The sequence below is a fragment of the Pseudorasbora parva genome, chromosome 2 (genome assembly GCF_024679245.1).
Source record: "Pseudorasbora parva isolate DD20220531a chromosome 2, ASM2467924v1, whole genome shotgun sequence".
Taxonomy (NCBI): domain Eukaryota; kingdom Metazoa; phylum Chordata; class Actinopteri; order Cypriniformes; family Gobionidae; genus Pseudorasbora; species Pseudorasbora parva.
In genome coordinates, this window is record NC_090173.1 from 51,234,744 (window position 1) to 51,261,606 (window position 26,863).

A 26,863-nucleotide genomic window follows, 5' to 3' on the forward strand; every position below is an offset into this window, starting at 1 on the left:
GCTAGCCACATTTACACTTTTCAAATGAACCAGACATGATCACTAGATGTAGCGTCACTAAAATAAACTTAATGGTAAAGTTCATCCAAAAAATAATAATACTAATTTATTCACTCTCATGTTCTTAAACCTCTATGCATTTCTTTCTCCTGTGAAGCACAAAAGAGGACACTTTAAAAACGGTTTTGGGTTGTAAAACAACACTGGAGCCTATTAACTTTCATTGAAAGGCCAGATAAACAGATTCTTTTACACCGGTTTGATACGACATGAGGTCGAATATTAACCCTTTAAACTGAAACATACATATAAAAGCATTCGTTTTAACACTTTACAATCATTTTTCATTAGTTGACATTAGTTAACTTAACATTAACACAGATTGAACAATACTTCCCACATCATTTATTAATTGTAATGTTAATTTCAACATTTACTGATATGTTATTAAAAACATTAGTTCATGTACTGTAAGCTAACATGAACAAACTATGAACAGCTGGATTTTATTAACTAATATTTACAAAGGTTAATAAAATACCATAACAAATATATTGCTCATTCACGGTAAAACATTACACGATCAAATAAGTTATGCCAATATGTTTTAAAACATTGCTTTAACTCATCCAAATAAGTTATTATATAAATTATTCAAGATTCAAGAAAAGTCATTTTAATGTCATTTAAGATAAATTACTTAAATGTAGTTTAACCTAAAGTTAATTGTAATTTAAAACTTTAAGGCAACAACTTTATACAGTGTTGTTAGCTCATGTTAGTAATACATAATACAAAAAAAGACGTTATTGTAAAGAGTTTAACATTATTCTGACAGAAAGCATGTTAAAGTAGTTCACTTCAAAATGAAAATGTCCTGATATTTTCTTCACCCCCACCTCTTTCTTTCTTCGGCTAAAAAAAAAAGAAGTTGTTTTTTGAGGAAAGAATTCCAGGACTTTTCTCCACAATGGCAACCAACGGTTGAAGGTCCAAATCAATATGAAAACCATTGGTCATTTTCTATAAAAAAAAAAAATAAAAAAAAAAAAAAAATTATATACTTTTTTGTTTACCTCAAATGCGTGACTTTTGTTGTTCTTCTTCACGGTGTATGACGTTGCCGTGCAAATACAGAACACAGAAGTCGTGCTTTTGAGTTTAAAAAGTATATATATATATATATATATATATATATATATATATATATATATATATATATATATATATATATATATATATATATATATATATATATATATATATATTTTTTTTTTTTTTTTTTTTAAATTAAGAAAACAATAAGGCCATATTCCTCGTGTGGGATCATGCAGAGCCTCTGAAGCCCTTCCTTTAGAAACTGGATTTATTTGGACCTTCAACCATTGGTTTCTATTGAGGTCCATTATGTGGAGAAAAACCCTGGAATGTTTTCCTCAAAAAACTTAATTTCTTTTCAACTGAAGAAAGAAAGACATGAACATCTTGGACAAGAGCGGGTGAGTAAATGATCAGGAAATGCTCATTTTTGAGCGAACTAATCCTTTAAAAGCTCAACTGTGATCTACTTTTTGTCAACATCGTCTGATCTTTCCCCCACACAGGCTCTGGTGACATTTACAGTTTTCTTATCGCTAATGTTTGGACATTTTGACTGTATTTACACGTCACAGTTACAACACAAAATATTTAAGCTCTTTTGATCAAACTGTTTTTTTTTTCTTTTTTCTTCCCCGTTTCTCTGAATGAATGGCTTTAATGAAATTCAGTGATGTGTAATATACAAAATATGATCATTTTGTCTACACCTTAAACTGTTAACACCATTAGATTTTATACAATAATTGGAGCAAAAGTGAAAGTTGTAAAAATAATTACAATAGCTAGTGTTTACTTTGTGTATTTACAAGCCTCTCAAAATAGATGAAATGCAAGTGCATTTGGTTAATTAGAGTCCCTCTGTAACATGAAACATGAACACTGTTCATATAAAGTGTCACCCAGAATGGAAACTATAACTGTCCACTACAAATATGACAATAACAGGCCTATAATAATCGATGTAAGTCTGTACACAAAAGGATGCGCGTTTCATTATCAGTCTCGAAGAAACACATAGAAAATAATACACTTAAAGCATTATTCAAACTTTAATCATTTAATAGCTAGCCAGAATGTCATTAAATGTGCATGCCCCACTTGTTCTTTCCCTGCTCATTGTCCTTTTATTAGTTGATGATGTTTAAAACGACATTTTACCTGTCAGTCCTGGTCATTTGTGTGTTGTGTCCATCAGCTGCGCGCGCGTCGCGTCATCCCGCTCGTGTCTCTGGAGTTCTGCATCTGTCAGTCACCTGCGCTTCACCTGCCCGAGCGCGTGACCGTAAAACCGCGAGTGCGCGCGAACCTACACAGCAGCCAATGAGCACTTGCGTCCATGCTATCTGATTGAGCAACTCTTTATTTCAATTATTCATTCATTCATCTATTCATTCATTTTCCATCTGACAATTTAAAAAAATAAAAATAATAAACCAAAATACTTTTCACATTTTATAATACCTTGAATAAAAAGATTATTATTGATGCATATGCAATGCTGTATAAAGTTGCCTATTCAATCGTCAGATTTAAATTGTAAAGATAAATGGAAATCGACAAGTAGCTCTATCTATCTATCTATCTATCTATCTATCTATCTATCTATCTATCTATCTATCTATCTATCTATCTATCTATCTATCTATCTATCTATCTATCTATCTATCTATCTATCTATCTATCTATCTATCTATCTATGTCTGTCTGTCTGTCTGTCTGTCTGTCTGTCTGTCTGTCTGTCTGTCTATCTATCATTGTCTATCTATCATTGTCGGTCTGTCTGTCTGTCTGTCTATCATTGCCTGTCTGTCTGTCTATCATTATCTGTCTGTCTGTCATCTGTCTGTCTATCATTGTCTGTCTGTCTGTCTATCATTGTCTGTCTGTCTGTCATCTGTCTGTCTATCTATCATTGTCTGTCTGTCTGTATGTCTGTCATCTGTCTGTCTGTCTATCATTGTCTGTCTGTCTGTCTGTCTGTCTGTTATCTGTCTTTCTGTCTATCATTGTCTGTCTGTCTGTCATCTGTCTGTCTATCTTTCATTGTCTGTCTGTCATCTGTCTGTCTGTCTATCATTGTCTGTCTGTCTGTCTGTCTATCATTGTCTGTCTGTCTGTCATCTGTCTATCTATCATTGTCTGTCTGTCTGTCTGTCTGTCTGTCTGTCTATCATTGTCTGTCTGTCTGTCTATCTGTCTGTCTATCTATCATTGTCTGTCTGTCATCTGTCTGTCTATCTATCATTGTCTGTCTGTCTGTCTGTCTGTCTGTCTGTCTATCATTGTCTGTCTGTCTGTCTGTCATCTGTCTATCTATCATTGTCTGTCTGTCTGTCTGTCTGTCTGTCTATCTGTCTGTCTATCTATCATTGTCTGTCTGTCTGTCTATCTATCATTGTCTGTCTGTCATCTGTCTGTCTATCTATCATTGTCTGTCTGTCTGTCTGTCTGTCTATCATTGTCTGTCTGTCTGTCATCTGTCTATCTATCATTGTCTGTCTGTCTGTCTGTCTGTCTGTCTGTCTGTCTGTCTGTCTGTCTATCTATCATTGTCTGTCTGTCTATCTGTCTGTCATCTGTCTGTCTAATTGCTGTAGAGGTATCTTTGGCACCACAAATGCACAATAGCAAAGAAATATACCAGTATACACAATATTTTGCCAAAAATATTGGGACATCCCTTCAAATGACTGAATTCAGGTGTTCCAATCACTTCCATGGCCACAGGTTCATAAAATCAAGTATCAGACGCCTCTACAAACATTTGTGAAAGAATGGGTCACTCTCGGGAGCTCAGTGAACTCAAGCGTGGTACCTTGATAGTTTGACAACTTGACACCTGTACAATAAGTCCATTTGTGAATTTTCACCACTTCTAAATATTCCACATGTAACCCCTCCTGTTCGAACCGCCGACTCCAAGCGGGACTCGAACACGGGTCCGCCAACAAGGAGGCTAGAGGCTGCAACTTCTAGCAACAGTTGTTAGAGCATTTCTTGAGATCAGAGGAGTGAGGTTTACTCGCAACTACTAGCTGGGCTCCGTTACACATGGTCAACTGTTAGTGGTATTATAACAAAGTGTAAGCAATTGGAAACAACAGCAACTCAGCCACGAAGTGTTAGGCCACATAAAATCACAGAGCGGGGTCAGGGTATGCTGGTATGCAAGTCGCCAACTTTCTGCAGAGTCAATAGCTCCAGACCTCCAAACTTTGTGTGGCCTTCAGATTAGCTCAAGATCAGTGTGTAGAGAACTTCATGGAATGGGGTTCCTTGACCGAGCAGCTCATCCTAGCCTTACATCACCAAATGCAATGCAAAGCGTCGGATGCAGTGTAAAGCACACCGCCACTGGACTCTAGAGCAGTGGAGACGTGTTCTCTGGAGTGACCAATCATGCTTCTCTGTCTGGCAATCTGATGGACTGGGTTTGGCGGTTGTCAGGAGAATGGTACTTGCCTGACTGCATTGTGCCAAGTGTAAAGTTTGGTGTAAGGGGGGTTATGGTACGGGGTTGTTTTTCAGGGGTTGGGCTTGGCCCCTTAGTTCCACTGAAGGGAACTCTTAATGCTTCAGCATACCAAGACATTTTAGACAATTTCATGCTCCAACCTTGTGGGAACAGCTTGGGGATGGCCCCTTCCTGTTCCAACATGACTACACACCAGTGCACAAAGTGTCGGTCCATAAAGACATGGATGAGTGAGTTTGGTGTGGAGGAACTTGACTGGCCTGCACAGAGTCCTGAGCTCAACCTGATAGATCACCTTTGGGATGAATTAGAGCGGAGACTGAGAGCCAGACCTTCTTGTCCAACATCAGTGCCTGACCTCACAAACGCGCTTCTAGAAGAATGGTCAAAGATTCCCATAAACAAACTCCTAAACCTTGTGGAAAGCCTTCCCAGAAGAGCTGAAGCTCTTATAGCTGCAAAGGGTGGGACAACTCCATATTAAGGCAGGCGTCCCAAAACCTTTGGCAATATAGTGTACTTGTGTCACAGAACTTCCTCTTCCTCTCTCAGTAAGTACTGGAATTCCTGTAGGCCTGTGTGATGTATATAATATGAAGTGTGAAGAGTGTAGGTGAGTCTTTCTTTAGGAATACAGTAACAAAAATGTGTGGTTATGGCAGAGCGCCCCGTTTCCCATCCACCCTCCTTGCAGGCGAAGCCCTCCTTCCAGCTTCACGAGGTTCCCCTGGGTGTCCCTAAAGCCAAACCCCTCCAGATCTAATCTAAAGTCAATCTAATTGGAGGCGGTTGAGGACATTCCCCCTTCCATATGTAAAAGCACTTTGAGTGTCTATAAAAGCACTATATAAATGTAACAAATTATTATTAATACTATAAAGTATTCTGTTCCCCTAAAGTTACAGTGTGCTTTTGAAACCAGCGCTGCCTCATCAAGAGATGCTCCGTACAGACAAGTCAAATTCATCTTATTCTGCAACATGGAATAAACATCCCAATTCATTAACCTACAAAAATAACAAAGTGCAGTAAACGTTAAAAATATTTGCGCTACAAACCAATATTTATGATTATTATATCAGTTTGTAATATAAAGCAGCATAAAGGGCTTTTTTTATAACTGATACCTATTCAAAATATGTTTACAAAATATTACTTTTAGCCACAATGTTTAATCATTAACAAATATTCTTACATTAAATCTCATCAAATGATTTATAGATGATTCGAGTGAGTGAAACACACAATATTTACTCAAACGTTTAAATAAAGGTTTATTCATAATAATAAAATCTGTCGTGATTTGAACAGGCATGTAGATCAGCGTCTATGTTCCCTCCAGGTTCTGATGTAGATCAGCGTCTATGTTCCCTCCAGGTTCCTCGACTCCAAAATAGTTTCCCTATGAAAACAAAAGACGAGTCACCACATTAAAACCATTACCACATTAACATCAATCATTACATCAACACTAGGCGTCTGCATCAGCGCTTCAGCACTGAATGAACACACAGGAAGACACAAACCTGAAAGCTTTGGCTTGTTTCTGGAACAATCTCAGCTTCTCAATCTCATCTGCCAGTTTCCTTAGATCGTCCCCCTCAAATTTTGGAAGCACCGGGTCCTTTGATTGAGGACATGCAAGAATCAACACATCATTTCATAGCAATGGAAGAGGCATTTGAACGTGTTGAAAAGCACAAACCCCTGCAATATGAGAAATGTAAGAGTCGGCGTGTACGTACTGCAGTGCTTGGGCCTGACAGCAGGTTTCTGATCAGAGCCTGGTCCGTGTCGTCCGGAGCCTGATGGAATCGTCCTCCTGTTTTATGGGCCAGACACTTCAGAAACTCACTGCCGGATCTGTTCCGAAAGATTAAATGATTTTATAAATCACACTATTACACACAGGGTGCAGTGGGGCTAAAGGCACACCCTAATAGACATGTGCTTTTCATTAATCTCATAGTGAATGATTGCAGAAGAAAAATATGTTTGAACATTTATGGAGCAACAGATTTTGTGTGAAAATAAATCATATTAAAGTGGTTTATTTTGTTTACAAATCCTCTAAATGTGTGGGGTGCCAAGGGGGGTCTTTAACCCCACAGACACACACACACACACACACACACACACACACAGGGTAAAACCAACATGGGGCAAAACTTAAAAACTAAAATAATATGTTGTCAATGTCTAAGTTAATACTTGTTCAAATCAATCAATTACTCTAGCAAAGTGTGAACTATTTGGATGAATAAAATAAGGTAGGTACTGGGAGCAGAGAGTCAGAAGCGATAGTGCAACAAAAATAATGCAATTTAATACCAATTTAACAAAGAAAAAAAGTAGTATTTACAGATGAAACTGACCTGGACTTAAAGCCCTGGTCTAAACAGGTCAGTAATTTTGCAGCATTTAGCTGATTCTTCTTAGAGTGCTTTCTTTTTCTTTGCCCTTTCCCTATCTGCTCCACTTGGCATCATCGGGCGCTGCTCGCATTTCTGTTTAACCGTTTGGCTGAGGTGTAAAGTCGAATCATAGCCTTGCCAGTCAGGTCAAGACCTGGTCAAGACTAACAAATTCATGATTTTTTATTATTAATTATAATAATGATTTTATTATAATAAAATCTGTAGTCCAGCATTGGCATGTTTTATACTGCATCCTACGCTTTGCATTGCACTTGGTGATGTAAGGCTTGAGCTGAGCTGCTCGGCCATGGAAACCCATTCCATGAAGCTCTCTACACATTTATCTTGAGCTAATCTGAAGGCCGTATGGAGTTTGAAGGTCTGTAGCTATCGACTTCTGCGCACCTCAGCATGTGCTGACCCCACTCTGTGATTTTACGTGGCCTATTAGCGCTAGGCGATTCATTCAGATGATATTAAAGTAACACCCAGCTGGCTGAAAGATGAGGACTTGTTAAAATTGCAAGGATGTTGTGATAATCTTGGAAGCATCCATGAGAATGGCTGGGAAAAATTACCACTTGCCGTATGTCACTGATTTTGGGTGTCTTTATGACTCACTACTACATACACAGACATTATTCCATTCTAATAAAAAACATATGTATTCATAAAACACAAAAACACTATTGCCAAAGTAACATTTTCTGTTATGGAAGCATCACAGAAATCTGAATTGTGACAAAAGAATAATACAAAAGCATCATTAAGGCCCATTCACACAAAGAACGATAACTATAACAAAAACAAAATCAGAGTCCACACCAGCGGACATTTGCTCTATTTATTCTAAGTGCATGTCTGTCACTTTAAATGCTAGAGCTTATTACAGCAGGGTGGATTCTGATTGGTTGTTTTTACCGTGATTCCAGCGATATCATATTTCTCTGTGCCGTTATCCCTGCCGTTATCCCTGTAGCTGTGGTGTGAACTCTGCTATTCTTTAATACTGAGAATGATTTTTTGAACTATATGATAATCTTTATAGTTATCCTCTTTGGTGTGAACGTGCCTTTAGAGCTGACCTGTCATGGCAGTTGTGTGCAACGGTGTGGACGGTGAAGCTCTTCTCTCGTCTCAGTGTCTCTATCTCTGTCAGTATCCGACTGTGGCTGGAGTCACAGCTTCCATCACTGATCAGATACAGACCAACATCATCTGCCAGACCACAGCCTGTCTGGAGCAAAGCAGCATTACATACCGTCACGCTCACACACAAGAACAGCTCAGGCCCAGTTTACACCTGGTATTAAAGCGATAGTTTAACCAAACATGAAAACCATCCCATGATTTACTCACCCTCAAGTCATCCTAAGTGTAAAATGAGTAACCCTTAAACCCTTGACGCATTCATATTGACGAACGCAGAAGAAAAAAAGAATAACAAAACACTGGTCATGATCTGAATTTTTAAAGAGAAATGGCTGAGGATTTCGATATAAGAGAAGAGGGGCTTGAGTTAGTTGCCCAGCATTATCCACGAGAGGCATCAAAACTTGAGATGCTCCTGAACATTGTGTCAGGGGTTACTCTTTCACCGTAAGTCGACCTGCATACCGCTGACCACTGGAAGCTAGTTATTTTAGTCTATAAAGTTTTTAAATGTGGATATTTTTCTTACACAAACGCACCGATTCGCTTCAGAAAGCCTTTATTAACACCCCAGAGCCGTGTGGAGCAGTTATATGATGGAAAGATGCACTTTTATAGACTTCAAAAACAACCCATCAATATACAACTAGAATGACTTGAGGGGGAGTAAATCATGGGCTAATTTTCTTTTTTGGGTGAACTATCCCTTTAAGATGTGTTTTGGTTGATTGAATCACAAGTGGACGATGCTAAAGACGATGCTAAATACAGATGTAATCGGGTCTAAAACGTTTTGAGCGTGTCCACTTTCAGTGGAAAACACATTCACTTTCGCTTTCGTGGTGTATGCTCATGTGGTCAAATCCGTTCAAACAGCCACAAAACACCGGATACTCTCCGCCTACTGACCTAATGCGTAAACATTACAGGAAAGCGTGCTAGCCAGACGGGATTTAAACTGTGTCGGCTAAAGACCTAAGTTTGGTTTGAGTATGAAAAATGTACAGCACAATAATCTCTTCCCATTCCTGCATTTCTAACACACACTCACAGCGTTCGGCTGGTCTTGAGTGTGTCAGAGCAGAAATGAAAGCTGATGCTCTCCGTATGTTTTCCCATTGTCTCCGGTCAAATTGTAAATTGTGTGAGCTTATTTTGTTCATTAGAAAGATCTGAAAAATCCACACACATACCCGACTATAAACGGAAGAATTTAGGACAGAAGTGGTTAAAAGTGGACAAATGAGATGGAATAAAACATCAGGTGAAAACGGGAATGCGTTTCCCTCGTCTGCTTATGATCCGATTGACAGAAACTCATCTTAATACCAGCTGTGAACAGGGTAGGCAAAGAGGGCTAAACATGCAGGCATGGACATTTAAACTAGGGGTGTGCACAGATAGTCAAATATTTGATCTGTAATAATTATTCGATAATAATTACTTTGATCAAAATGATCTTGCAAATTGGAATTACTTTTGATCCAATGAATCAGCATGTCCTGTTCAAAAATGATCAGGTGAAAGTTATGCTAATATCACCACCTCAATGAGAAATCCCATGAAATCCAAACACTGAGCCATCATTATTGACCAGTCGAATGAGAAAAGACAGCTGTCCATCACTGCATTCACGACTACAGGTAAGCATGAGCGAGCCGAGATAACTTAAAATGACCTCGAGACATGTGATTCCCTTGTGTTTTCTGTTCTTATCCTGTCTCCTTCGACAGAACTTAAACACTGTAACATTGTTTAGCACACCGTTATATTTGTGTCCCTGTAATGTCTGTCAGAAAACAGCGGAGCGTGCACCTGGCCTTATTGTTATCAGACTGAGGAGAAACTTTCACCCAAACACGTGGATATTCTTGTTTTTCTCAACATGAACATGTGAAACAATATAAACACAATAACCATATCTTGACTTCAGTGTAGGCCTATGTACGTTCTGTACTTCATGAGAGTTTACACACATTATTTAATGTTTTTCAACTAAAAGAAAACCTCAAGTTTTCATTTTAGAGAATAACTTGTTTTTGATCATTTGCTCAATGCGAACTCTTTTTGCCAGCACGGGTCAGATATAAAGGCAGTTATTGTGAGTGTTGCAGAGAGTACCTGCAGTGCCTGAAGTGTGGATGAAGTGCCGTGTGAGCTGAGCTGACTCAACCACTGCGCTGCCTCCGTACACAGATCCTCAGTGGACTCGACCAGCGCCGACTGCCACATCCGCACCCCTCCGGAGAACGCCACCACATTAAACCTGACACACAACACACACACACGTCACTAAGACACCGCCAGCAAACTCACTAATCATGATAGGAGACAACTCTAAGACATGTTCATGTGTATCATAGACCCTTTTTACATTTCTTCTCCAAAACTGTGGAAATGCACCATCACAGTCTGTGAGAAGGGTCCATTCACCCAAACCAGGCCGGGACTAACCGTACAGCCAATCAATGGATGACAGGTGAGTGAGAGAGATTTTCTGATCTCCATCTAGAGCAAAAACAGTTCACTCACCTCACGCTGTTGGCATGCAGCTGATCCCAGATCAGTAAGGTCAGTCCCTTCTGGAGTTCAGCAAGGAAGGGGGCCATTGATCCAGACACATCCAGCAGAACACAGACGTCCTTTTCCAGCACTGATCCGAACATACGCTTGCTGCCTGCTCGCAAACGAAACATCCACATGGCAGGAAAAAGGGATCTGTTCTAAAACCTAGTGAGCTTCCATAATGTCTACTGCTAACCTGACCCCGGTTGCCGGGGTACCATACCGAGCAAGACACCTAACCCCAGCTGCTCCCGACGAGCTGGATGGCGCCTTACATGGCTGACATCGCCGTCGGTGTATGAATGGGTGAATGTGAGGCAAAAATGTAAAGCGCTTTGGATAAAAGCGCTATATAAATGTAGTCCATTTAACCTGCCACCCTTCAGGAACTAAAATAATGCCTGTGCTGTCTTTATCTTTTGGATAAGAGCCATATTGTAGTTGTGTGAGTTTGGTTCTGATATTATCCTCACACAGATACTGATATAGTACCACCAACCTGATCACATAAGAACTATTTATTTTTTTCAAAGCTGAAAAAGCAAAGACCGTTTTATGTCCGGATGTCCAGGAGTGGCCATGCATGCAAATTTCTATATCAATGACCTTTTCTGAATACGTCAGAGGTGTCTGTCCCAAAATGAGCTCTAGTGACTGTATTTCGACAGAAAGGGAACTATTTATATCAGATCTATGCTCAAAAATGGGGATGACAGTTTAGAAATAGACAAATAGTCAAATTTGACATTTCTCTCCAGAAAGAGACTGTACCTGTCAGTAACCAGTCCAGTCTCCGGCCGTAGCGCTGCATCAGTTTCTCCGTCTGACCGAGGTAGTGCTTTAACTCACCAGGAGTCAGATGCAAGTGTTTCACAGCCCCCTATGGTGAACATCAAGGCACACCGAATACTTAACATGGAAAACTAATAATTTCAGTATGACTGGTGTTACACAGCACTGTGCTTACGTTGACTTGGACACTAGGGAATATGCCGCAGTATTTAGCAGACACTCTCCTCTGGACGGACGGCACCAGTTGGTTGTGATGGCAGCATTCAGGTCCAGATATCAGCTTGTGAAGGTCCAGCTTCAGGTTCCTTATACCAAACCTCCTCAGCCACTTAAAGGACACACACAAAACAATCCCTTAGAATTTAAAGAGGACCTATGCTTTTTGATATTTTCAACTTTCTTTAGTGTGTAATGTTGCAGTTTGAGCATGAAAAAGGTAAAAGCACAAAGTCACTCCAAAGGCAGTTATTCCCTCCTCTACATCAGTGTCACTGTTTCTGAGCTCCCTGAAATCCCTCCATTGTAGTCTAGAGTTTTCTTCTGGGAACGAACACGTCACAATATTCCTCATATAAATAATTCTCGCTCAAGCCATATGCAGAGCATGAAAGTGACTTAACCTGCCATTCATCGACTGGCCACTAGAGACAGGCTCCAGAAGGGAGTCAAATCTGTATCTCCTCCATGTTTAAATGCCCAACTTTAAAGCAGAAAATAACCTGTTTACAGCCTGGTAAAAATTGTGGCTTTGGTCTATACGGCTAATATTGCTCTTTATGACAACTGTGAGGGGGGTGGATTTTTTTTATAGCTCAGCCGTTTTTAAGCCTTTAAGTTCCGCATAATTAAGGGCGTGGTCACTTGAGTGACGGGTGGATTGCCGCTGCTGTCACTACTAGTCGTTTGTCTTCTGTCATCACGTCACCTCAGCTCCGCCCACGTCCCGCCTCTTTGCCCGTTTTCGGTTTTCCAGGAGTGACGCGCAGCGACGACCGGCTCCACCCACTTTAGGCTTCAAAAATGCTCTTCGGAAACCTACGGGTGACGTCATGGACACTATATCCATATTTATTTACAGTCTATGGTTGAAACTTGCATTTATGGTAAGGGACGGTAGCCTGACAAGCCAGACCCACATCAAGATGTTTGGTCTGGAAACTCACCATAGACAGGGCGCAATCCGAGGGGCGGGATAAATGGTTGTCTTTCAAACTCCCTCTGCACGCGATAGGATAGCGCTACACCAACCAGAGCAACGAAGGTGAAGCAGAGCTTGTTGATAGATTAAACATTCACCGTATCCGGTCGGCTAAACTCCGAACACATCTTCCCTTTTTAAGAATGACTTCAGTGCCGTTCTTTGTTCTTTTCTCAGAAAAAAGCTTAACTCCAAGTCTTCCAGAGTCGTGGTCAAAGCTGATTCGAAAGACCGCCGTTCGCCAGTTTCTGTGTTTACTAGAAGCACGCAAACGCAACTCGGCCATCGTCATTATGGGCCTGCCCACCGACTCTATACATGATGTGATTGGCCCAGCAAGAGTTAGGCGATTACAGCTCAGAAGTGTATTGAGAGTTGCTAGACGACACTCGCGGGCAGATTAGATTTGCTGCCGCTAGGGTGCGTCTAGATTTCTAGGCCAAAGGGACGGGACATTTCCCAAACACCCTCGAAGTGGTTGACCAATCACAACACACTGCTCCAGCCGACCAATCAGAGCACACTGAGCTTTTCAGAAGGAGGGGCTTCATAGAGACAGGACCTAAACAGAGCGTTACTGACAGACTGGGAAGAGAAGAGCTGCAATAATGCCAAATATAGGAAAAATAATGTGCTTTTTTGAACATTGAAAAACCTATGAAAACATGAAATGAAAATCTATTCTAGTAGAGTTCAAACCTATGAAAACATGAAATGAAAACCTATTCTAGTAGAGTTCAAAAACAACATCAAGACCTATTATGCCCTTGTACATCTGCTGTGTGAAATTTTGGAGAGATATTAAAACACTTTCTATTATCCTTCCTATCATTAAAAACATTTAAAAGTAACGTTCCTATAAGGTTTGCATGGAATATATGCATAAAATGGAATGGTTTGCATAAAATGGTTTGCATAAAATGGAATATACCCTTTAATGTCCATATAACCAAGAAAAAACAACATTTTTAAAACTGAGAACATTCAGAAATAGCATTTTCATAACCTAATGGGAAAAATAGCTAAATGTTTTTAGAACATATTTTTGTGAGCTGGGGATAAGTGTGCCAGTTTAGGCGGATGTAGCCTGAAAATATAGGAGGAATTTGGAAAACATTAGGCATTTGTATGGAACATACAGTACAGTACCTTTTTAGTTGAACAGATGTCTTCACGTTTTGGCAGTTTAATGGTGTTGATAGTCTTACGCACACTCTTGGGTGTTGGATATTTATTGAAGACAGCACCTAGATAAGACAATCAATGCTATATAATATGACACAATATAAACCAGAGACGATATGAGTGGATCACATGTGTACATGTTTCTGGCTATGACAAGACAAACATGGAAAATCCATTTCCACTAACCCAAGTTGCCATCTTCCATGAAGAACACAGACTGAGACACAATGGTTCTCCTCTGATCAGCAGCCTTTGACAGCCCAGCTGGTGTGCTGAAATCAGCTGACGAGACTAAAAAAAGACCAAAAATAAGTACTCTAAAAAAAATGAATGCACCATGAGTCACAAATAGCCAAGCATTTAGTATGAGAGACAATCAGAGGATGTTTTAGCCTGGGCAAAATATAGACACTGACATGCTTCAGAATCTGACGTAGATAGAAAAAAATAAAAAAATAAAAACACGCACACGCACACGCACACACACACACACACACACACACACACACACACACACACACACACACACACACACACACACACACACACACACATATATATAGTATGAATTAAGACAAACAGTTCAGATGGCACATAGAGACCATTTGGTGTATGGTGAGACGCCACACCTGCTGGGATTTCTGCTTTAGAGCTGTTCGGCCTCCAAGCCAAGCCGTTCTGTGCCAACCGGCTCATCTGCCTGCTTTCCTGTTCACATCATACATCATGATCAGTGAAAGCATCTGTGTAATGAGTCTCTTAAAGAGACTATTACATGAGTATATGATGACAGATTATAAAACATCAAGCCTGTATGCCCTATTTTCTTCTGTAGAACGCAATAGATGATCTTTTGAGAAATGCCTCAGTGTTCCTTATCCATACAATGGAAGTAAATGATCATCAGATCTGTTGGGTTATTAACATTGTTCAAAATATCTTATTTTGTGGTCCTCAGAAGAAAAAAATGCAGGTTTGGAGCAACATGATGATTTTTCAGTGAACTATCCCTTTAAATGTCCTACTAAGAAGAAGACCACCTTAGACCAACATGATTTTCTAAGATGGTTAACCTAATCTGTGATATCAACAACTTCATATGAAGCTACACTTAAACAACACATAACAACAAAACATGTCTGACAGACAATCTCTTCCTATCTAGGTTCTTGGCGAGAATAAGCTAAGCAGGACTTGCTGACAGTCAAAAGTCTAGCAATGTGTAGATATTGGTTGCACGTCTGATGCATAAGGGACACAAAATTGAAAACATTTGGGAGTTTTGAAGTCATGATCTGATTGGTTGAATTCTACAGGATTTCCAGGAGACGTGTGTCGCGTTCTTTAACGGTCCCCCTGGAAACAAAGCCAAACCCCATCATTAAAAAAAAGCAAGACGTCGTGTTCCCAACAGTGACAACGAGCGCTTATCTGGGTCAACTAACGCTGGATTTTCAAAAGTATGAGATGTATGTTAAGTTTGTGGCATATTCTCTTTAAATATGCTTTAAAGAGTTTTACACACTGGTTTGTCATTGTAGGGATGTCAACATCACATTTCCACGGCCAATAAACATAATGCGGAACAAATGGTGTTTGGGGGGTAAAATGTGTGTTATTTTGGCAAGGTTACCTGCTAAAATTCACACTCCTGGGTCTATATATCACATAATTGAAGTTGCGTCAACCCGCCACGGACATGGAAAACAACCGACGGGAAAAAACGCAGTCTTGGCAACACAGTGCAGTTAAGCTCTGTTGACATTTGACAACTAATGTAATGCGTCGGTTCGTTGCTCTGATTGGTTGTAGGTCTATCCAATTGATGTTTTTCCTGGTTCGGTTGAAACACGCCCCATAATCACAGCCCAATGGAGCAGTTTCAGACCATGTATGACCACGTCAGGCTACCTGAGGAGATCACCAGCACCCAAATCACATCAAATGCTGGTGACTCGCAGTACTGTTTTTTTCAGCCTGCCATACTGACGGCATGACAGATCAAGTGTCTAACTGTGAGATGAGGACCGTGATCTGACCAGTCGAGCCAGGCTGAGTGTTGTGGGTCTGGGAGACGGCAGTTTTGCTTTGCGGGTGCAGGCCTGGGGTTTGAGGGACGGGGTACTGGTTCCTCCTGAACCTCTGCCGGAGCCCTTCGGGATCAGAGAGTCCAGTAGTTCAGAGCACTGCAGGGAAACATGGATGAAAGTCCCATATAAGAAAGTGTTGTGTAATATTTACTTTATATCTATTATGCGTTAAGTATGTTGCAGTGGATGAAAAGTGATGCCGACAAGAGGGGAGGCCTTTTTAAAGGGGGTGTTCCCAGTCTGGATGAGCTCATTTGGGGAGTCACTAATTTATCTTTAAATATCAGATGCTGCTTTGTGACCACCTGAAGAGATTCTCCAGCACCAGAACCATCACTGATACTGCCTTGATTGAAATATGTACTTAATACTTGTAAGGAGTATTTGTAGAACACTTGTCCTGCTAGAGAAACTAATTGTAATCTATAAATTTCTTCATAAACTTCTAATTTTATAACAAAGTCTGCCTCCAGGGCGCATTGATTTATGATGCTGAGCAAGAGCAGACCACGGAGAAGACTTCTGTCTGATTCAAGTATTTTAAAGGGATCCCCTGGTGTTGATACTTGTATGGCTTAATATAACATAAACGATGTATCTTACTGAAATATGTAGTAGAAAACCCATGAAAGATCTACGTTATTTAAAAAATCCATTAAATAGGGCGGCGCCATCTTGTTTGCGTTCTAGGTTGATGACGTAGAATGGTTGAACTCCTCAATCAGCTGGCGTTACCCGTAGCTATTTTTACCACAACGCAACTCGAAAATTGTTTCAGAGTTAAACAAAACCAATGAATTGCTTTGTAATTGTACGTAAAACACACTCAAACATACATGTGCACACAAACTCACCTACACAAGTCACAAACAGATCGGCGGGCGCGCACACCTGACAGACTGCTCTGTCTCAATCGAGATGTTGGGCTGCTCAGTCTCCACGACAGGGGCTGAATCCGAAATCGACCCCTATACCCTGAAATAGGGCATTATTTGAAGGGACGGCCATTTGTAGTGTTGTCCGACACCATAGTGGACATGTTCGAGTGCAGTCATTCAGTCTCACGTTGCACCGCAATAACGAGTGTACAGCCGATTTACAAACAGGACTTCACGCACTCATCTTCATTCACTCCTTCAAGTTGTATTAGTGAACAAAAGTAGCGAATGTTATTTGTGTCTTAAAAATGAAAGTTTAAAGATTGAGGCTAATTCACTGAGCGTGCTCAAACTTTAATGCACAAACCAATCCCATGCATCATCACCAAAACCTGCCTCTCTTCCTCACGTTACCCTATCCCATCGTCCTACCTAGATATTTCCCTCTGCTGGATACATTAGGCATTACAGTTAATCTACTGCATATCAACAGTCTATGATATCAACACAGGAAATAGTGATTGAGGGTTATGTATGCGCGCACGTAGTGCGTGTGTGTGTGTGTGTTCGCGCCGATCTGTTGGGGTGTGTGTGAGTCTGTGAGAGAGAGAGTTTGTGTGCACATGTATGTTTGAGTGTGTTACAAGAGTGTGTTGTAAGAGACAATTACAAAGCAATTCATTGGTTTTGTTTAACTCTGAAACAATTTTCGAGTTGCGTTGTGGTAAAAATAGCTACGGGTAGCGCCAGCTGATTGAGGAGTGCCACCATTCTACGTCATCAACCTAGAACACAAACAAAATGGCGCCGCCCATGGTCCAAATATAAAATCGATTTTTTAAATAACGTAGATCTTTCATGGGTTTTCTACTACATAATTCAGTAAGAGACATCATTTATGTTATATTAAGCCATACAAGTCTCAACACCAGGGGATCCCTTTAAAGCGCTTATAGTTCAATTTCGACTTTCTTAAGTTATCAAGTTGTGCATTACAGTTCAGATCAGCAGTATTAGATCAATAGCTGTCAGGTAAGTCAACATGAAATGGTGTTTTCTTTCATAATCTGATGTATTTCGCGTGAAACGAGTGGGGATAATGCCTGAATTGTGAAGAGTGCATGCAATAGGAATGAGCAGGGGCGTAACGATAACCTCGTGTCACGATTCGATACATATCACGAATATGATACTGAACTCACGATACGATATTAGTGTGGTACTCCAACACATATGGTAAAAGGTTCACAAAAATATACTGTTTATGTACTGACTGGCACAGATTAATCGCGATTAATCGCATCCAAAATAAAAAGTTTTCATCTGTATACATGCATGTGTGTGTATTTATATATACACAATACTTATACACAGTACACACACATATATTATGTAAACACAAACTTTTACTGTGATTAATCGCTTTGCTAAACTTGGTATTAAATTGGGGGTGTAAATTAATAGGCTTGGACTCGGTGCTGGTAACCCAATGCACAGGACAATGGTGACACCATAACAATAATATTCATGATTCTGAAGCTGAAAATACAGAATTATTTTAGACGAATATGACGAGCTTGCACTCTGTCACTGACTAGATAGATTTTAAAATGAATGTAGGCCACATTTTGCTTGTATCAAAAGACATTTAGCATTATCAGGACCCTGATATATTCCCCCATTGCATTATAATACATTTTATTCAACATTATATATAGTAGTTTATTTTAGGACTGACTCTAAACTCTTTTGGGTGAAATGTGCACAGTACAGATTGTCACTATACACAATACACATTGGAATGAAGCCGGGTAGTTTGAGGGAAGGAATATATGAGAGAAAAGTTTAAAGTTTAAAAGAAAAGCGTTAATTTGAAATATAAATCTTTTCTAACATTAAATATGTCTTTACTGTCACTTTTAATTTTTCGATTAATCTGTATGTATTAAGAAAGTAAACAGGGTCAATTACTGATAGATTATGTCAGTGTGCCTTTAAAAGCAAATGCCCTTGAGGATGAGGACACAGCTCAGATGAGTAATGAAACATCTCCAGCAGATCCCGCAGTTTCTGGACGAACACCAAGACCTGGATGAACCTTGATAAACAACTGATCATTCCTTGCAGGTGTGCTTCAAACTTTTCTTTGGTTTCCCATGAATTATTCAAACACGGCGGACATGGGTCAGGTCCAGGTCATGTGAGGAAAGAGGTTTGCTCTGAACTCACCTTCTGACAATAATTAGAGGCCGTCTCCATTTCTCCAATTAGGGCACTGATGTCGTCACTCTCCACGATGCCTGCGGGGGAAAGACAAGGGAGAGGCTCATATTTTCCACTGCACACACACACAAATACAAACACAAGACTTCCCATTGTAAGCCGCACTGGGTTCAGGCACCATGTGCTGCGCATATGACAGAGAGAAAAGCAGCATAACGGTCTTGAAACGAAACTTTATTAGCACCTCAAACTTGTTTTCCTTGAAAAACTCCCTCATTCAGCACTGCAAAAAATGCTTATCTTCGTATATTTGTCTTGTTTCTAGTCCAAACATCTAAAATTTCTTAAAACAAGAAGTATTTACTAGACAAGCTAAAGGAATTGTCTTGTTTTGGGGAAAAATGAATCAAAATTAAGAGAGTTTTTGCTTAAAATAATCAAATTAATCTGCCAATGGGGTACGCAAAATAATCTTAATTCAAACAGAAAACAAGATTATTTTACTTACCCCACGACAGATTATTTTGATTATTTTAAGCAAAAACTCTTAATTCTGAGTATTTTTTTCCCAAACAAAGACAATAATTAATACTTATCTAGTAAATGTTTCTTAATGTAAGAATCTTTTGATATTTTGACTAGAAACAAGACAAAAATACTAAGTAAGAAAGGCATTTTTTGCAGTGAGACAGTCACTCACCAGTCTCCGTGGTCCAGAGGAAGCGCCCCTTGCCCGCGTGTGCCAGGCCGCGCAGGGCTCGTGCGGTTTCGGCCCGTGTGGCGTGGCGAGGCGGAGGGCAGCGGACGGTGTCCTCCTCTCCGGTGAACAGGCACACATGGAGGTTCAGGTTCGCTGCGCTGCATCGCTCAGACACATAAGCAGAGACAGACCCCTGAGGATGAAAAACGGTGGCCGCTTATCGAATGTGACATTAGGATATAGAAGCTGCACCTCTTATACAGGAACAGCAGAGGGTGGCATGCTCATTTTTACAAGGTTCAACATGGTTTTTTCCTCACTTCATCAAAATGTGAACAATAGTATGTAGGACTCAAACAAAAAATTAAGGAATTAGTTATCAATTTAATCACTCAAGAAAGGCCTTCATTGACACCAACGTCATTTCCTCTCTCAAGACCCATAAAGGCACTAAAGATGTCGATACAAAGCCCATTTTATGAAGCGATGAGTTAGTTTTTGCGCACAATAAAAACTAAATACCCACTTATATAGTGATGGGCCAATTTCAAAGCAAAGTTTCGAACGGTTATGAATCAGTGAATCGATTCATGATTCGGATCGCCAATGAGAAAAAGACACTGGTGTCAATGGAGGCCTTTCTGAGCCATCGGATTTCAACACTAATATCTTCATCTGTGTTCTGAAGATGAACGGAGGTCTCACGGGTGTCCAACGACATGAGGGTGAGGAATTAATGACAGTATTTTCATTTTTGAGTAAACTAACCCTTTAAGTGTCTCACCATATTTTTATAATGGCAGTGAACGTCATTGATTCACTTCAGAAGGTCTTTATTAACCCCTGGAGTCGTGTGGAGCACTTTTATAATGGATGGATGCACTTTTTTGGGCTTTAAACTTTGGGCTGCCATTCACTGCCATTATAAAGCTTGGAAGAGCCAGGACATTTATTAATATAACTCTAATTGTGTTCATCTGAAAGAAGAAAGTCATATACACCTACGATGGCTTGAGGGTGAGTAAACAATGGGGTCATTTCATTTTTGGGTGAACTGTCCCTTTAATGGGAATTTTAGCTAAATGTTCTTATAACACATTTGTCAGCTGGGTAGATGGCAAATCCACACCCAGTGCACAGGGTGTGGGACAGGAATTGTCTCACGTGCGATTAAACAGAACCATGAATGTGCGCCTAACCATGTGTTGATCTGGCATGCCGGTGGTGAGGAGGTAAACACCGTGAGTCAGCTCTGCTTCATCCTGCGGTTCCTCCTCTAGAGCGCGCCGTAGAGCAGCCAGAGTCTCACGACCTCCAACACACTCTAACGTCTGGATCCACCTGCACACACACACGCACACACACACACGTTGTGTTTTTGTGAATTGTGGGGACGTAATGGTTTTTACACTGTACAAACTGTACATTCTCACTGAAAAAAAATGCTTTTCTTACTTAGTATTTTTGTCACGTAAAAATGATTGTCTTGTTTTGGGGAAAAATGACTCAAAATTAAGATACTGCCAGTGGGGTAAGTTAAATAATCTTAATCTTGAGTTATTTTTTCCCAAAACAAGACAATTCCTTTTGCTTGTCTAGTAAATATCTTTAAATGTATTGTCTTATTTGAAGAAGTTTTAGATGTTTGGACTAGAAACAAGGCATTTTTTGCAGTGCTATCCCACTACACTGTCCCTGTCCCTAAACCTACCCATCACAGGAAACATTCTGCATTTTTACATAAAAAAATAAATAAAAACATAATTTAGTATGTTTATGAATCCATACATTGTGGGGACTGCTGGCTGGTGATCTCAGGTTTATATTACATTGTGGAGACATTTGTCCCCACAATGTAATATAAGTACACACACACACACACACACACACACACACACACACACACACACACACACACACACACACACACACACACGTTTGTTTTTGTGAATTGTGGGGACATTCCATAGGCGTAATGGTTTTCCGTACTTTCTATCCCCTTACACTGCCCCCTAAACCTACCCATCACAGGAAACATTCTGCATTTTTACTTTTTCAAAAAAACTCATCCTGTGTGATTTATAAGCATTTTGAAAAGTGGGGACATGGGGTAATGTCCTGATATGTCACCATTTTCTGTAATACCTATGTCATACACATGTTATTATACACATTTTTGTCCTGATAGGTCACAAAAACAAGCACACACACACACACACACACACACACACACACACACACACACACACACACTCAGGTCTCAGAAGGTTGTACGATTTATCACCAAAAGACACTCTCTTACAAGGCTTCAATTAAACTTTAGACCTCAAGAAGCAGAACAGGCTATATTAGGAAATGCACACAGCCTTCGGAGATTTACTGTTTTGGGATGAACTTAAACTGAACTTGGGAACAAAAACAGGTGCTAGGCTGAAATATTCAGTCACTGAAATGCAGTGAGACTAAGTGAACACAACGAAATGACTATGGCAAAATGCAGTAATTACTCATTTGTTTAGTAACCTGATGATTTTTTTGAGTGTGATAAAAGTGCCTAAAGTGATGCCTGAGCAAACACCACGACAGACTGTGAAGTCAAAAGCACATCCTCTCGTCTTACTGCCAAACAGCTTGAAGGTTTTCATGGGTGGAGGGAACCATCTTCTCCTGCCATGACTTGACATCTGATCCAAAACTGCGGAGAACAATGACAAGATCACACACAGAGTGGATGCTATACATGCAGATACACGAATCCTGTTATACAGTTCACTTCAGATCCTCATCGCATCAGGCTGTTCTCTCTCCTTTAAACTTTTCTAAATGCCTACATTCAAATGGCCACAACGTCCCCAATTATTATCATGTGTTACACATCGTTGGAAAGCTTGGAGACTACACTTTCAGAATCTGTGAATAACGCCGCAGAATCGACTTGCGTTCCTACTTTCCGTGACTGGTCACATTTGTTAATATATAGAGTGCTGCAGGGATGAAGCCAAAGCTCGGAAATATGTTGCATTTTAGCACTTCCGGTTCCATCGTCCTGAAGTCAATGGGTTTTTAAATGTGTTTTTGGTTACATGCTTAAGAAAAAAATGTGTGGTGAACACAAGCTCGAGGTATTTTCACGTTTTATTCTACAACATAAAACACATCTGTGAGAGCCTCTTGTGATTTGTGCTTGTCTTGTAAAAGGTGGTTGCTAGCAAGTGTCTAAATGGGACTAAAGAGGTTGTCATTAAAAGTAATCAGCCAAAGAGGTCACTTTCACAGACTCGTTGTCTTCATAATCGCCTATAAACTATAAATAAAGACTTTCCAGCTAACAGGGAATGTTCTCATAACGTTCAGGCACGGTTCTCTCAAAGTTATGAACACACGTTCATGTAACATTAGTAGAACGTTTGTTCAAAGGTATAATGTTCTCAAAAGGTCAGCACAAAAACATGATCAATGTATGGGGCTGTTGAATGCTTGAATCTGATTGGTTGGTTCTAAGGTGTGGAATTATTGTCAGGGAAACACACGGCTAAAGTTTAGAGATTAAAGATTACAGCTTTATATCACTATGCCAAATGATTTCAGTTATTTCAAAAACCTTTACATTTACATTTACGCATTTGGCAGACGCTTTTTTTTTTATCCAAAGCGACTTACATTGCATTCAAGGTACACTATTGTTTTTTGGGTTTTTTTGACATTATTGTCAGTTCTTGCTTTCCCTGGGAATCAAACCCATGAGCTTGGCATTGCTAGCGCCAACCTCTACTGGTTAAGCTACAGGAAATTTTATACTTTACAGTATAACAGCAAAATAACCAAAACTTATTCGGAATTAGCATCTTGGTTTTAGATGCGTTAGAAATTAGTCCTGCACGCAAGAGTGTTTTAAGGACAAAAACCTGACACATTTTTTGAAATACATCATCTGAACAAATATTTGAGGTGTGGTAACCGTAGTATAAGCAAAATAATTTACTCTGGGCCATTGAATTATTCAAAAAATAATGCACACCTAAGGGTTCACAGAGTGGCCGCATTACCACCTCGAATCGGCATTATTTAACAATAATTCATTTATTTATTTTGATTTGTTTCGGAATGTTCAGAGAACAGGTAACGTTCTCGTAATGTTTGAAGAGTGATAAAATGGAATGTACCCTTAATGTTTGAAAGAACCAAGAATTTAAAAATTGACAAAATGGACGGTTTGAATGTTCACAGAACATTCAGAAATAACTTAATGTGAATGTTACCAAAAACATTCTTAGAAGATATTTTTGTCAGCTGGATTGATGATGGTGAAGCTAATTTATGGGTTGACCTACAAAAATACATCATCATCACAACGCTCTATTAGATAAAAAAGGATGGTATAAATAATCTAATTGTCTAGCTAGCTTCAAATCCTGTTGGGCATTAATTAGCCATATAAACTATCAAGTTATAGAAATACTATGGAAATTACAAGTAAATGTTAACAGAGTTCAAAGTAGAACCCGAATGATCCACATGATAACACATACGACGTGTGTATGTAAATGTGGCTCCACCATAAAGTTAATAGGTTCTTCATTAAGTAATGGAGTGTCAGTGTTCCTCAAGGTAAGGCCGGAGTCATGTGACCTGAAGCAATGCTCTGGAGTGAAGCGTGCAGCTGCTCCGCAGTATTAAGAGCAGGTATGTGCGCTGCACGCGCTCCCAGGCAAAATCTATTAAGATTTCTATTCATGCCAGACTAAAGTAGATCGCTCATGACTATGCTAAAACAGGAGCAGACAACTGTTGAAGATAAATGGCACAGAGGCTTTATACTGGCCCATTAATGCCTTCATTTCCTCTGTGTAAGTGTGCGCGACGATGCAAAAAGGATTCTGTACATTAACTGATTTATAAACGTGATGGATTCGCGCATGTATGTGTACACAGCAGAGAACATTACAAATTTACACTGTTAAAGATAGTATATATAAGATGTCAAAAAGGCTCTAGTGTCATAGAAGAACCGTTTTGGTTTCCTCAAAGACCCAGCTAACAAAAATATGTTGATGAAGATGGACTAGCACCTATACCACCCTATCTGCTGCCTACTATATTATCTTCACTATACTGCCAAAAGTTTTGGGACGCCTACCTTTACATGCACATGAACTTTAATGACGCCCCTTTCTTAATCCGTAGAGTTTAATATGGAGTTGTCCCACCCTTTGCAGCTATAACAGCTTCAACTCTTCTGGGAAGGCTTTCCTCAAGGTTTAGGAGTGTGTTTATGGGAATTTTTGACCATTCTTCTAGAAGCGCGTTTGTGAGGTCAGACACTGATGTTGGACGAGAAGGCCTGGCTCTCAGTCTCCGCTCTAATTCATCCCAAAGGTGATCTATCAGGTTGAGCTCAGGACTCTGTGCAGGCCAGGCAAGTTCCTCCACACCAAACTCACTCATCCATGTCTTTATGGACCAACGCTTTGTGCACTGGTGCGCAGTCATGTTGGAACAGGAAGGGGCCGTCCCCAAACTGTTCACACAAAGTTAGGGGCATGCAAATGTCCAAAATGTCTTAGTATGCTGAAGCATTAAGAGTTCCTTTCACTGGAACTAAGGGGCCAAGCCCAACCCCTGAAAAACAGCTCCAGACCATAACCCCCCCCCCCCCCCCACACACACACACACACACACACACACACCAAACTTTACACATGACACAATGCAGTACCGTTCTCCTGGCAACCACCAAACCCAGACTCGTCCATTATGCGTGACCTAACACTTCGTGACTTGAGCATGGAATATTTAATAGTGAGGAAATTTCACAAATGGACAACCTATCACGGTCCCACGCCTGAATTCACTGAGCTCCTGAGAGCCACCCATTCTTTCACAAATGTTTGCAGAAGCATGCCTATTGGTGCTTGTTTTTATTCACCTGTGGCCATGGAAATGATTGAAACACCTGAATTCATTGATTTGGTCCCAATATTTTTGGCAATATAGTGTAGTTCATATTTTCAGAACTGTTGTCTATGTTGTCAGGATCCACAACAGCTTAAATAGGCTGGCCAGATAATGTCAAAATGTATTTTTCTCCCATTACAACCTTTGTTTATTGACTTAGCATCTAAATTCGGGATCGACAGCTGGACCACGAGTCGACCAAGCCACTGAGAAGTGCCAGTGCTCCTTATAGCCGGTCCAGTCCTGCTTGTACCTGCACCTCAATTCTGCTGCTCTGGCACAGTTGTGTCACGCACAGGCCCATTTTTTAGCTGAAAGGTGCACATTTGCATTTATGCAAAGTACCGAATGCACCTCTGTGAGATGTTATGCTCTAGATTTACAAATAAATAATATGAGCATATCATGCTAATTTAAAGTATAGACCAGGGGTGTCTAAACTTGGTCCTGAGGGCCAGTGCTCTGCAGAGTTTAACTCCAAATTGCCTCAACACACCTGCCTAGAAGTTTCTAGTACATTTAGTAAGACTTGGATTAGCTAGTTCAGATGTGTTTAATAGGGATAGAGCTGAACTCAGCAGGACAGTGGCCCTCCAGGAGCAGAACTGGACACCCCTGGTCTATAGATGACTAGATGCAAATGTTCATTTTTGTGTTTGATTTATTTTTCTGCAGGCTCTTCTTTGACACCCCAATGCAAAACATCAGTTTTGGTAATCAATTACTTAAGACTAACCAGACTGACTTATGTCTGTTATACGTCTACAGAAGCTCCTATTGAGAAATAACAGAGGTTTGGATGTTTTATTACAAATAATAAAGTTTGAAGTCACCATTATGGGGATCAGTGTTTGCATTAGTTGGGCTCTTAACTGTATTAAAGTGGTTTAAACAACGGCTTTTTCTGCGATTGTTGATTTACAGAATTGAAGTTGAAAGAAGCACTGAATATTGGAGTACATTCTTATAAGAAAAATATGTTATTAATTCTTTAGTTTCGCTTTTGTCCACATTTTAGAATAATGGCACCAAAACTATAAAATAGCACAAATGAAAGTATAAGAATTATGTTAAAAATGTTAAATCAAGGCCAGCCGAGCGGTTTAGACCAAGTCTTCAGAAGAGACAAGAT

At 40.0% G+C, this 26,863-nt stretch overlaps 1 protein-coding gene across 7 annotated transcripts in view; it reads right to left on the reverse strand.

The window, feature by feature from the left end:
* Positions 1-5,876: 5,876 nt before the first annotated feature.
* Positions 5,877-26,863, reverse strand: part of vwa3a (von Willebrand factor A domain containing 3A) — a 44,895-nt gene continuing 23,908 nt past the window's right edge. For 6 of the 7 annotated variants that reach the window (XM_067423865.1, XM_067423843.1, XM_067423857.1 and 3 more), the window contains 16 exons: positions 22,397-22,471; positions 20,976-21,117; positions 19,777-19,969; positions 19,083-19,153; positions 15,925-16,071; positions 14,515-14,593; positions 14,072-14,176; positions 13,850-13,947; positions 11,678-11,830; positions 11,482-11,590; positions 10,678-10,822; positions 10,267-10,411; positions 8,079-8,230; positions 6,322-6,439; positions 6,103-6,200; positions 5,877-5,978 (listed from right to left, as the gene is read on the reverse strand). In XM_067423865.1, coding sequence (XP_067279966.1) covers positions 5,939-5,978; positions 6,103-6,200; positions 6,322-6,439; positions 8,079-8,230; positions 10,267-10,411; positions 10,678-10,822; positions 11,482-11,590; positions 11,678-11,830; positions 13,850-13,947; positions 14,072-14,176; positions 14,515-14,593; positions 15,925-16,071; positions 19,083-19,153; positions 19,777-19,969; positions 20,976-21,117; positions 22,397-22,471 — 1,870 coding nt within the window. In that variant the 3' untranslated portion in view covers positions 5,877-5,938. Of the gene's footprint in view, positions 5,979-6,102; positions 6,201-6,321; positions 6,440-8,078; positions 8,231-10,266; positions 10,412-10,677; positions 10,823-11,481; positions 11,591-11,677; positions 11,831-13,849; positions 13,948-14,071; positions 14,177-14,514; positions 14,594-15,924; positions 16,072-19,082; positions 19,154-19,776; positions 19,970-20,975; positions 21,118-22,396; positions 22,472-26,863 lie in introns of those variants that run through there. The other variant, XR_010899013.1, reaches the window with a different exon arrangement.